The 12008-nt window shown below is 41.2% G+C and overlaps 2 protein-coding genes across 3 annotated transcripts; both read left to right on the plus strand.

Moving 5' to 3' along the window:
* Positions 1-135: 135 nt before the first annotated feature.
* On the plus strand, positions 136-3598 carry micos10 (mitochondrial contact site and cristae organizing system subunit 10). Of its 2 annotated transcripts, XM_061810289.1 has the most exons (5): positions 136-391; positions 637-775; positions 2092-2139; positions 2220-2320; positions 3494-3598. In XM_061810289.1, the coding sequence occupies exons 2-5, from the start codon at positions 712-714 to the stop codon at positions 3500-3502; spliced, it is 222 nt and encodes a 73-aa protein (XP_061666273.1). In that variant the 5' UTR covers positions 136-391; positions 637-711; the 3' UTR covers positions 3503-3598. The 2 variants fall into 2 exon arrangements, with proteins under 2 accessions (XP_061666273.1, XP_061666263.1); XM_061810279.1 differs by lacking the exon at positions 136-391 and having other exon boundaries at positions 427-775.
* Positions 3599-6856: 3258 nt separating this feature from the next.
* htr6 (5-hydroxytryptamine (serotonin) receptor 6) lies at positions 6857-11741 on the plus strand. Its single transcript, XM_061810661.1, has 3 exons — positions 6857-7744; positions 8923-9057; positions 11369-11741. The coding sequence occupies exons 1-3, from the start codon at positions 6857-6859 to the stop codon at positions 11723-11725; spliced, it is 1380 nt and encodes a 459-aa protein (XP_061666645.1). The 3' UTR covers positions 11726-11741.
* The last annotated feature ends 267 nt before the right edge of the window (positions 11742-12008 follow it).

The following is a 12008-nucleotide window of genomic DNA, read 5'->3' on the forward strand; positions in this document are numbered from 1 at the left end:
CGGACAATTTCGCTCTAGTCTTTTCTTCCTGCGCCGCCATTTTTGCTAATTGTTTGTCTGAGGTTAGCACACGTGGGGTGACGTAACTTCAGGAGGCGTGGTTAAGTGCCCTGTACGGAGGGTTCAATTGGTCATGTTTTTTTTCGATTTGTGAACACGCGTTGGGTCCAAACTCGCAAATCCCGACACGGTTTAAACTTTTTCCTTTAATTACATGTATAAAAACCACATGGTTTGGCAATAACAAAAAAAGTAAACTTCTTGAATAGCGGTTGAGAAAAACGGTTCGGGCTAGATTTCAATGTCCATGAATTCCCTTCAATCGGAACGTCGACCTCCCCAACATGGCCGCCACTTTGGCATATCGGTTATTTCTGCTGATGAAACACTGGTGAGATTCTAGTCTCTATGTCTATGGTTCCACCGCGTGATAGTTTTAACATCGCGAGAATCATGTGTTAGATTCAAGTACAAATGTACCAGGAACTTTTATTCAGCGGTTTTCATATTTTCGTCACAGTTTTCACGTGTTTTCGTGATATTATATTTGTTCATCCGGTTTTCGACTCATTTTGTCCTCTTGTTGTTTTTATCCTTTTTCAATAATCTGTGTTTTTGTTGTTTTCGTCTGGTCAGAATTTTTCCGCTATCACTTTGAAAGCAGCACGAGGCAGTTTTTGACACTTGGAGTTGCTTCAAGCTAAACTCAGCATGTCTGAGAAAGAGCTGGGGAAAAAGTGGGACCGATGCCTGGCGGATGGTGTCATTAAGCTTGGTAAAGACCCCTCACTTTCGCTACATTTACTTTAATTATGGCAGACATGTGGGACAGATTGAGCAAAACCTTTTAAATTGGCAGTTGTCATTGAATAGTGAAGTTGCTAACTAGCTAGCGAAGGGCAAGCCAATGACTGCCAAATAACATTATTTTGTTTTGTTACACGTAGTAAATATCTCTCGGCAGTTTTCTACATGAATAAAACGTCACAACCTTATTATAATAGTGGATAATTTGTCCTCAGTGTTGAAGTTAAATATTTTAATGCGGTTGATTTGTGTGTGAGTGTGTGTGTGTGTGTGTGTGTGCGCGCGTGTGTGTGTGTGTGTGCGCGCGCGTGTGTGTGTGTGTGTGTGTGTGGTGTGTGTGTGTGTGTGCGTGTGCGTGTGCGCGCGCGTGCGACCATAAATACATTGCCTGAACCTTAGTTATTCTGAAATCTTTTATGCTTTTGAATGAGAAATTTTCTGTCTGACTGCTGAGTGTCCAATTCCAACAATATCTTTCGTCTTCGTTGGATGTGTAGTTTCTTGGAGAAGAAAATTATAATTGTTTGATTGGGTCTCTGAATAGAAAAACTTTAAAATAATAATATAATTCAGTAATAAAAATAATAACAAAGATACGATCAAATTGTAATGAATATTATCAGAATACGTTGAAATGTTGCACAAGAACGCACAGTCAGTGAACACTGTTCTTTGTTTTATCTGACTTTATATCTATGGTCTATAAAGTTTTTTTTCCCCTACCCCCTCACAAATACAGTGTTTGTTGTAATTGAGACTTTACGCCAACATTAGCCCAAATCAGTGATTCCCAACCACAGTGAGACTAGAGATGGTCAGGTGTGCCATGGGAAATTAACCAATTTAGTTTAAATGTATCTATGAGCTTTATGAACAATCGGTATCAGTGAGATTTAATGATAAACAGAACAATGGACTGCTCTTTCATTACATGCAGATTTTAGAAAGGACAAAATTAACCCTGTGTATCCGCTTTCTGTGACATTTTTGTCTGTTTTTTTGCTTGATATTTTTTTCCAATGTAAACTAGTTGACCAGTGACTGACGAAGTAAATTCAGAAGCAAATTCGTGTTAGGTTGCGGCTGAAAACGACCCCCTGTAATCGTTATTGTAACAAGGATTACTAATTCTACTATTTACTATTAATTTAAAAAAATCCACACTATGTTCCACTTTTATGTAGAACATTGTATGGAGCACCAAATCAAATGATATGAATAACATATTTGAGAGTCACCGGAATGTATTAATTGGTGTTGACAAGCTTTTTTTTTTTTTGCTAGGCACGGGTCTCGGCTTGGGAATTGTGTTTTCGGTCATCTTCTTCAAACGTAAGTTCCGATGGTTGCTGCTCAACTTGATCAAAAGATAACCATCTTATGTGGCACACAATACTTCGTCTCTCATTTAGGGCACACGTGGCCCATTACACTTGGTTCGGGGATGGGTCTTGGCATGGCATATGCCAACTGTCAGAATGATCTGAGGTTACACTACTTGCTGCATAAAAAAGTGAGTATGATTGATAAACAAACACATACAGTAGGTCACAACACTAGCTACACTAGCACAATCAAAAGAGAGGGGCAAAAAAAGTTGCCTTGACAAACACAATACACCTCTTAAAATTGTGTTGTCAGAGAAGTACCAGTATAAATGTTTATTATTATGGTTATAATTGACAGTCGTATTAAGTTTCTGTGTTTTAATTGCCATATATCCTCAAATAGTTGCATCTGCCCAATTAATCGCTGGATTGTGACATCCACTCAATAAATAAATGCCCCCCCCGTCCTTACCCACTGGATGTTTTTTATATTTTTTCCCTCACATTCTGAAGCATCCCCGAGTAGCAAACAAAAACGGGACTCTTCTTTTGAAAAAAGACCATGAGAAGTGGTTTTGAAAAGAAACAGATCACTTCATTGGTGTAATGTGGCAGGCAAAATACACAAGCATGTTCTTGTAGCTTCTTAAACATAAATAGAAGTGTAGTGATTAGAAATTAACAGTTCATTTTGCTACCTACTGCACAATATTATTTTGTGTACTTCAACTATCTTTTGTATTTGTCTAACTTTTAATAAGTCATCTGTGGTCAAGTGCTGAGAAATAGTATTCATACCAAAAACATCAAACATTACTTGTGGTTTGTCCATTGTTTTGACATCTACATCATATAAATGAGTGAATAAATCAAATTAATTCAGCAGTCAAGTCAATACATGCCAGCAAACATGAGGGAATATGGTTTTGGTTACCTTATTCTCAACGTTTTTAGAGGTTCAAATTATTAGGGATGAAATTCAAGTAAGTAGAAACACATTGTTTACAGAAATCATATCACAGGTTTTTTTTTGTGTCTCACATTTTGTGTTCTAAAACTATTTGAAACTGTAATGTGTAAAAAAAAAAATCTTCAATTCTGATGATTTAAAGACATGATTTTGAATAAATTGCCATTTACCAAAATCACCACTTGGTAGTGCAATTATACACTGTTGTGCTGTTATCAACTTGTGGATTGGAAGTGACAGGGACATTAAGAAGCTGGCCAATGGGATAAACTGTGATCATCGACAAACCCAGATTTTTTTGTCATTTTTGGTCAGGGAATGCAAAAATTGTTTTATCATGAGCTGTGTCACATATATTTATGTAATCAATGTCTATTTTCTTCAACAGGACCAGTAGTCTCAAGTCATCAAAGGACAGTTGTATTATTATTATTTTTTTTTTTTTTTTAAACATCTCTCTTTTTTTTTTTTTTTTTTTTTTTTTTTTTTTTTTGGGCTTCTGTGGGAGTCACCATTTGCACTGTCCTCCTAATAGACACCTGTGTCTGCTTATTGGAAGACCTCCCAGTGTGGCTCTGTATTACATATGATTGATCAGGACAGTCTATGTTTATGTATTAAAATCAGTACGAAAACAAGACAATGAGAAACTTGTGTTATTTCCACAAATATGCGAGGGGTATCCCCGTAAGGATAAGCAGTATGGAAAATGGATGACTGGATAGATATTTCTTGAGGTCTAAATGCATCGTAACAATTTTAAATTCTGTTGTGTATTTCTTGAACATGTCGCTCCATGGTAAATATTTCCAGCAACTAGCCATGAATATCATTTCACTTATAGTCTCGCAACTTTCATTGATTGTCGCTCCATCGAGTCATATCACAAGGTGTGGTGGTATTTCCAGAAGACTTTTATCTGTTGTGTAAAGGACAGGTATAGCTTTTCATGTTAAAATGGCAAATTTTGGCGATAGAAAGTTTTATGCATGTCAAATTTGTAAAGGATTTTTAGGGTTAGCTGTCATGGATCCGATAGTACTGGTACGTAAAACGTACTGGCTCTCACTGCCGATGGTGTGGATGAAAATGGTCATTAGCCTCATGTTGCTAGCATCCGCTTGTCCAATAGCAGTGAGGAATTTATAAAAAAATTATACTAGCTAGCAGGGGGACCATGAGATTTGTCACTAGGCAGGGTGAGGGTGAGCGTAGTGAAGAGAAGCTCAATTTTTGTCATCATATCAAGCAACGTGTGGACAAGGTCCCCAACATGACAAAACGCGTCATTTTTCGAAACAAATATTACACTACTGTAACATTTGTAAAACTATGACTATTGGTTGTCCCAATGACTGTCCAACAGTTTGCCTTTACTCGATCAGTAGCATCGTCCATTCTTATTGAATGTGCAGCTGAAGTAACCGGTCGTTCATATGTGCAGTAACAGTCCAGTACAAAAGATGATTCTGGGAAGCGCCGACAGAAGCGTTCACTCGGGCCCTCTTGAGGTTGGAAAATGCCTCCTGACAATCTGGCTTACGCGTGAAGTGAAGGAGGTTATTCTGGAGAAGCCGGAACAAGGGTGCACCTAAAAAAAAATTCTGCACACTGTCCCTTCATTTAAAGACTACAGTTTCCAGTAAATGAGAGAGTGGGGTCCGCTTCGTCCAAGCTCCACAAACCCTCTCGTGTTTTCCCTGCTGGTCTTTCATCTTTCGGTGACCTAACCCTAACTCTAACCCTGGGATGACGTGTTGTCCACACCCCCATCAGAAAGCAGGGCACGCATGTTGCCCACTCTTCCTCGTGGTGGGGTGAGCAGATTTGTATCGCACGCACAAGTTCCTCCACCCATGCCAGTCTGCGCTCTGCCTCATCTGCCAACGATGCAACTGACACCAGGCAAGACCATCTGTACCCTCCCCCTTGGTTGCAGTGCTATAATCTCCTCCATGGAAAAGTGTGAGCACCTCACCCAGTGCCATGGGTGAGTGAGCTCGACATGCAGGCCTTGCTCATCCAGTGTAAGAACTTGGATAAATTTGTTGTGTAACAGATCATTTTGGATCAATTTTGGCATCATGATATACGCAACCCAAACCAGTACTCTTGATCTCACAAGCAGGGAACAAAGCTGCTCAACCGTTTGTCAATCACGGTTGCGTCTCTGAACTGAAACTCCCCAAAAGAACTCTGCAGCACATCAACCAATGTGCTGTAATTGAATCTCTCTTCCGGGCTCAGCAGGAGACAATAAGATGGGGCATCTTCTCAGACAGACAACCATTCACACTCACGTTCACACCAGCACTTATTGGGAACTGAATCCTCACTGCCTGCACTAAAGTCCGGTATCTGTATCACTACACCATCATTGACTTGCATAATTTAAAGGGTAATTTTCAATTTGAAAAAAAAAAAAAAAAAACACTGACATTTTTGTGTATTCAATGTTGATCATTTCATAAGATATAATCCATCCATCCATTTTCTGAGCCGCTTAACCGCACAAGGACATGGGAGTTCTGGACCCTATCCCTGCAATTTCCAGGCAGGAGGCGGGGTACACCCTGGATTGTTTGCCAGTCAGTCGCAGGGCACATATAAACAAACAACTAACATTTCAACCTACAAGCAGTTTATAGTCTTCGATTAACCTACCCTGACTATTTTTGGGATGTGGGAGGAAAGTGGAGTGCCCGTAGAAAACCCACGCAGGCAAGGAGGAGAACATGCAAACTCCACACAGGTAAGGCTGGGATTGAACCCGAATCCTCAGAACTGTGAGGCCAACACATTCCATCTGATCCACTGTTCCACCATAATATATCAATAATCTATTTGAATATAGTTACTTTTGTAAATAGATAAATATAAAAAGGTGAAAAAATAGATGGCATTTTTTTCAGCCATAAGACCATTTCATTTCATAAAACAAAGTGTAACTTTTGCTTCGATCTTCCTAAATTGCAAAATCTTGCACGAATCCCTTTGAACAGAGCCACAATATTATTAGAGTTGAACTGGAAAGACCTTTTATTGTAGATTAACCTGTTTTTTTTTTTTTTAAATAAAATATCCCATCATTTTCTATGAGTACAAAACCACATAACCATATATGGAGCACCACCACCCACAGCAGTGGCAATGATGTCGAATTAGCATGTCTTGGCAGTGATTGTGCATGCTTATGCATTAACAGCCAAAGGCTTTGACACACTCCTTCTCAGAATCTGTGCGCCTTAGCGGGGAGGCGCGCTGGAGTGGCCGACGCGGGGATTAACGACAGCGAGAGACTCGTAACACAGCGTTACAAGGACCGTGATACCTATGTGCCTCGTTAAAGATGATTTTTGTGTCACTTTTTGCTTCCCTACTCTGTCTCCCAGAATAGAAAGAAGTGCAGGCAGAGCACAAGCTCAGCGCAGACTTGTGAAGACACACTCGTGTGGAATTTTGAGTTTTTTGTTTTGCTCCTTAATATTTCCTGGAAGTCACTCATGTTTTGGACCCTCGTAGCCATTGAATGGCTCATTCATGTACTGTGCTGTGGACAAAACAAGGATGAAGTAGTCAGTGTGGATGGATAAGACAATTTGGAATTTTGTTGGAACATCAGGACACATTCCAGATGTCAACCTCTGGATCATTGTCTAGGTAACCCAGTTTGTGTGTGGCTTGTCCCCAAAGAGACAGAGGAAGCTCTGGAGTGAGTTCATTTACTTAAAAAAAAAAAAAAAACAGAACCATGCCTGATTCTGACTCTTTCAGAAGCTCCAACAACAGCTTTCCAAGCACTAGAACTTGGAACATCAGCGGTGTTGGTCCCTGGTTGCTAGCCTTCCTGTTGACCATCATCATCCTCATCACCGTCTGTGGCAACGTGCTGCTCATCGTGTTGGTTTTTGTCCACCGGTCTTTACGGTGCACCTCCAACTGCTTCTTGGTGTCTCTCTTCCTGTCGGACCTAATGGTGGCGCTGGTGGTCATGCCCCCTGCAATGCTCAACGTGCTGTGCGGGGCCTGGGTGCTGTGGCCGGCCTTCTGCCCAGTCTGGCTCTCCTTTGATGTCATGTGCTGTAGCGCCTCCATTCTCAACTTGTGCGTGATCAGCCTGGACCGCTACCTTTTCATCATCTCGCCTTTGCGGTACAAACAAAGGATGACCCTGCCTCGAGCGCTCCTACTGGTTGGAGCGGCTTGGGGCTTGGCAGCGCTCGCTTCCTTTCTCCCCATCGAGATGAAGTGGCACAGTTTAGGCCACTTGAACGGGCACCCTTTGGCTTCCGCAGGTAGAAGCACCAACATCACCTCATACTCTGACTTGCAGTACCCAGGGTCCTACTTCCAGCTCCACGACGTTTACTTTCAGTGCCGCCTGCAGGTCACCTTGCCCTTCGCTCTGGTGGCGTCCTTGCTCACCTTCTTTTTGCCCTCTAGTGCCATCTGCTTCACCTACTGTCGAATTCTTCTGGCAGCTCGTAGACAGGCCAAGAGGGTCGCGGCCCTGAGCCACCCACCCCACCCTCATCCCTCTCTCGGGGAACCATCTCGGCCTCCTTCTCTTGGGGATGGACCTCACCAAGATGGAGATGACTGCAGTCATCAGGAAGCCCCAGTACCACAAAATGTACTGGTAAGTAAGGTCACTAGTCCCAGGCGTTCATTCTATGATCTAAAGTGGCAGTGGTGTCACCATTTCCTCTTCCAACCTGCTGACCTGTATAGTGGGTTTCATCAACTAGTTCGTAGAACTTTTTGATCTTTAGGACAACTGTATTGGGTTTGGCAATGTATAAATAAGTGAGTCAGTCAGTCCGAGACTGAGACAAATGTCCTGCGCTCCCCACCATGGTAGGGTAGCAGAGACACTTTGTATTTTAATTTAAAAAAAATGTAATTGATATTTTTGTGGCTTTTTGTGTCTTTCTTTTTGGACCCTCAATTTGCTGTCTTGGGCAACCACCCCATTAGCCAACCCATTGTATGCCACTGCAAAAGGGTACCACAGGGGTAGGGTTCTGAAAGGGTGGAGCCCGATATAGCCAAGTAGTTAATTCATCCCTCTTATTGTCCACTTCATTTTGGTTTGCTACATCTAAGTTTTAAACTGTTATCACCAACATTAGTTTTGACTGTGGGAAGTGAAGGCAGAGTGGCTATATTTGCGTTAGCTATGTTAAAAAGGAGGACATCATAGCAGGGAAGAGCGTAGCAGCAGTAGCTGACCAGTAAAAGATTAACAATAACATGGCACAGTGCATAATGAAACTACCTTATTTTGCTGCTTTTGAAAAAAAAAAAAAAAAAATGACAAGTGAGATACCAAACTCAATATAAACAGTACTGATTGGTGGTATCAAGGAGTGCAGCACCAAATAATTATAATTATTGCCAGTCAGTGTCATAAAATTATGTAATGAAAATCTGATTCTAATTCAAAGTAATGCCCCCCCCCAAAAAAGACTTTCACACAATGAAGCAGGGTGTGAGCAAAAAAGAAAAAAACAACAACAAATACTATATAATAAACAAATTATCATTTCTTTATTTGGTTTCACATCTTACCCTTTGTACTGTACGTAGCACTCATGATATTAGTTTAGATTTTGCCAACTGTATGGATGAAAGCTGCCCTTCATGGTAACAATTCTTTGGTCAAGGTCACAGCATGTTCAATGAGTTTTGACCATACATTATGTTTTGTTATTATCATTAGATATTATGTTATTTAAATGATGATCCCATTTTACATCATAACCCCTTTTGTATAAATCAGGAAAATACCCATTTCCAATTCACTTCTCTTTGTAGCCATCGGTGAACAGTGAGCGCCATCTGGCTCACAGACAGGGTCGCAGGGCACTGAAGGCCAGCCTGACGCTAGGAGTTCTTTTGGGACTCTTCTTCTGCACTTGGCTACCCTTTTTCATCACCAACATGGCTCAGGTCAGTCAAGTATGCCAACCTCCCAGAATACACCACAGCAATACCCAGATACCACGCGAGAGCAGTATGCTCTCTCATGGATGAGATTAATGCTACTGGAGAATAGAGCTCGTGCACCTTCGACACCGAAGTCACATGACTGACTGGCCTTACTGCCGGTCAAGCAAAGCATTGCTCAATGCTCAGTCTTTTGGAGACGACACAAAAATACGTCTTATAGCACAACGGCCAGAGTTTTGTCTGATACCGATAAACATTTAAAAGGTGATAATAAACGAAGGTACGTGGAAAAATGAGAGACACTTGGCATAGAGAACCAACGTTTTGTTTTCGCCAATAAGAAATTGGACTGTTAACCCGCTTTCGCTTGTCTTGGACAACAGGATCTTCACATGTATCTGGTGAGTAAGTCGTTGAGAAAGTTTGAAAGCGTATAAAAGTCTGGATGTATACAAATACTTAGTTGCTGGATATGTTCTCAATCAAGAATAAATCCCACATACTGATGGAGCCACTCAGATTTTTTCAATACAAATACCAATATTTCAATAAATGACCACTGGTTTTACAAAAACCCGTATTCATTAATTATGATTCGTGAAAAAAAAATCTGGCTGTCACGTCAGCTTTAATTAGTGTGGTCACCGCTTCCTGGTGTTACATCTCAAGAGAACTTCACACAAGCCCCCCTTAAAAAATGTATTTGTCAACATCAAATAATTCTAATAAGGCAAAATCAATGAAAATCTCATGTAATCTTTCACTGTATGATATAGTATGATGAATCTATTTCAGTATACTAATGTTGAAGCATGATTTATCTATTTAAGTTATTTTTAAATAGGCCTACCAAAGAAAGAAACATAACAGGAGGGTTAAATGTGTATGGGAATAGAGTTACTACTTATACTACTGGACTACATCTACATACCACGATCATTCCACACCCCCACCCTGCAGGGTGCAGCCCCCATTTGCAGCTCCTTTCTGAAAACCACCAAAAACAAAACGAAACAAAAAAACAGCTGTTTATATGAAAGGTTGTCTCCCTGCTTTAACCCTGCAATCTTAATAATATTACTTATCTGTCTGATATTGTATGTTCAAGAAACAACAGCAAAATAGCAGAGATTTGTATTCCCTTCCAGTCTGTGGTGTCCCACTGAGTCAGAGGTTGTTTTGTCACTTCTCTCAAATGAATATGTATGTGTGACCGTTTATAGTGTTAAATACATGCACAAGCCTGAAAGCAAGAACCTTGGATACCAATCTATTTTTGTATTTGCCAGCCCTGGCGTCAGGTCCAAGCAATCCAACAGACAGACAGTGCATACATTGTAGATTGGCATTTCAGCTGTGGCTGACTCATTCCGGAATAAAGAAAATAACACTTATGCTTGTTATTCATCTTCTTCACTTGTTGATTTTCATTGCAATGATGGTCCAAAACAGCCCCGTCTAAATTGGTAATGACACTCGTGCTGTTTTTTGAGCCTTTGACGATCCAACCATTTTTGATTTCCCATCTGTGCCCTCAAAACCGCCTCCACCCCTCACGCCAGCCCCATTCGACCCCCCCAGCCCAAAACAGCCTCACACAAAGCACCCGGGCACAGACTGTGCTCGTCTTTCTTCCCATATTCAATATGGTGTGTAAAACACACATAAACCTCTTTTCTTTACTACCCCCACCCCACCATTTCATCGTGAAAGTATTGGAAGCTGTCCTCTAGCAGCTGACTCCTTGTTCACTAGTCCCTTTTAAAGCTGATGTTTATGCATGTTCATTACTCTGCTTCACAGACTCACTCACGAGTCAAGTTTATTTATATATCCCTTAATTACAAGTCACCTGCATACACTCTTACTCCAAGGGAAACGTTTTGTTTCAATGCAAATTTAACAGTAATCCTCCCACCCCCCTCAATTTTTTTTCAGCTCAAGAATATAATATGTCTGAATAAAATTCTGTTATCTCACCAAATCTTTCCAGGACATTAAAATGGGATGGGTCTCGGTTTAAAAAAGTGTAAGACTGTGGTTGACATAACAGCACACATCACAAAATGTCAGTTCTTCCGAAAATCCTGTTAAATCCCCTTTGAAGTCTCCCTCTTTTCTCACAACTGTGACTCGTGATCACTTCTTCAGGTGCAAAGTTGCCTGACACAATAAGATAAGGCTTCAAATACACTAAAGTTGATCGTCAGAACTTGAAAGTAATATGAGAGTATGTCAGTCCAAAGAGAAAAACAGTCATGAGTATAGATCATGATGGTGAGGTGCACTGAATTCCACTGTGTTCCTTCAGGTAGTGTGTGAGTGCATCCCCTTGGCCCTCTTCGACGCCATCACGTGGTTGGGGTACTGCAACAGTACCATGAATCCCATCATCTACCCGCTCTTCATGAGGGACTTCAAGCAAGCGCTTGGTAAGCTTTTGCCGTGTTCCTCCTCCCGGCTGCCAAGACAACCATCGCCAGTGCTCTCGCTGTCCCTGCGCAATTCGGGAGAACCAAACATCTGCAGCGAGCCCCCATCCCCTCTGGCTTCTGACACCACCCCCCCACCTGCCACCGCGACGGACGCTGTGAATTTGGTGGATGCTGAACATGCTGGGATTGAGCTGCCTCTTCTTCTTCCCAATCAGGTAGCCATGTTGGACTGAATGAATAGACTGGGTAGGGTGAGGGTATCCCAGGCATCTCAAGGATTGACATGATTGGAAGGGTGACTACTGACAGTGATTTTTATTCTTGAGCTAAAAGACATTTTGTTCATCAAAAGAGTTAAGGTCAAATTGTAACAATTCACAAGTTGGGACTTTTTTGTGACCTGTAACAGTAAAGTGTTCTTCTGCTATGTTTTTTTTTTTTTTTACTAGGCCATTGATTGCTTTATTCTTAATTGTATACGTACTTAATGTATGCATTGAGTAAAGAGGAGCCACA

Source organism: Syngnathoides biaculeatus, chromosome 2, assembly GCF_019802595.1.
Source record: "Syngnathoides biaculeatus isolate LvHL_M chromosome 2, ASM1980259v1, whole genome shotgun sequence".
NCBI classification, from domain to species: Eukaryota; Metazoa; Chordata; class Actinopteri; order Syngnathiformes; family Syngnathidae; genus Syngnathoides; species Syngnathoides biaculeatus.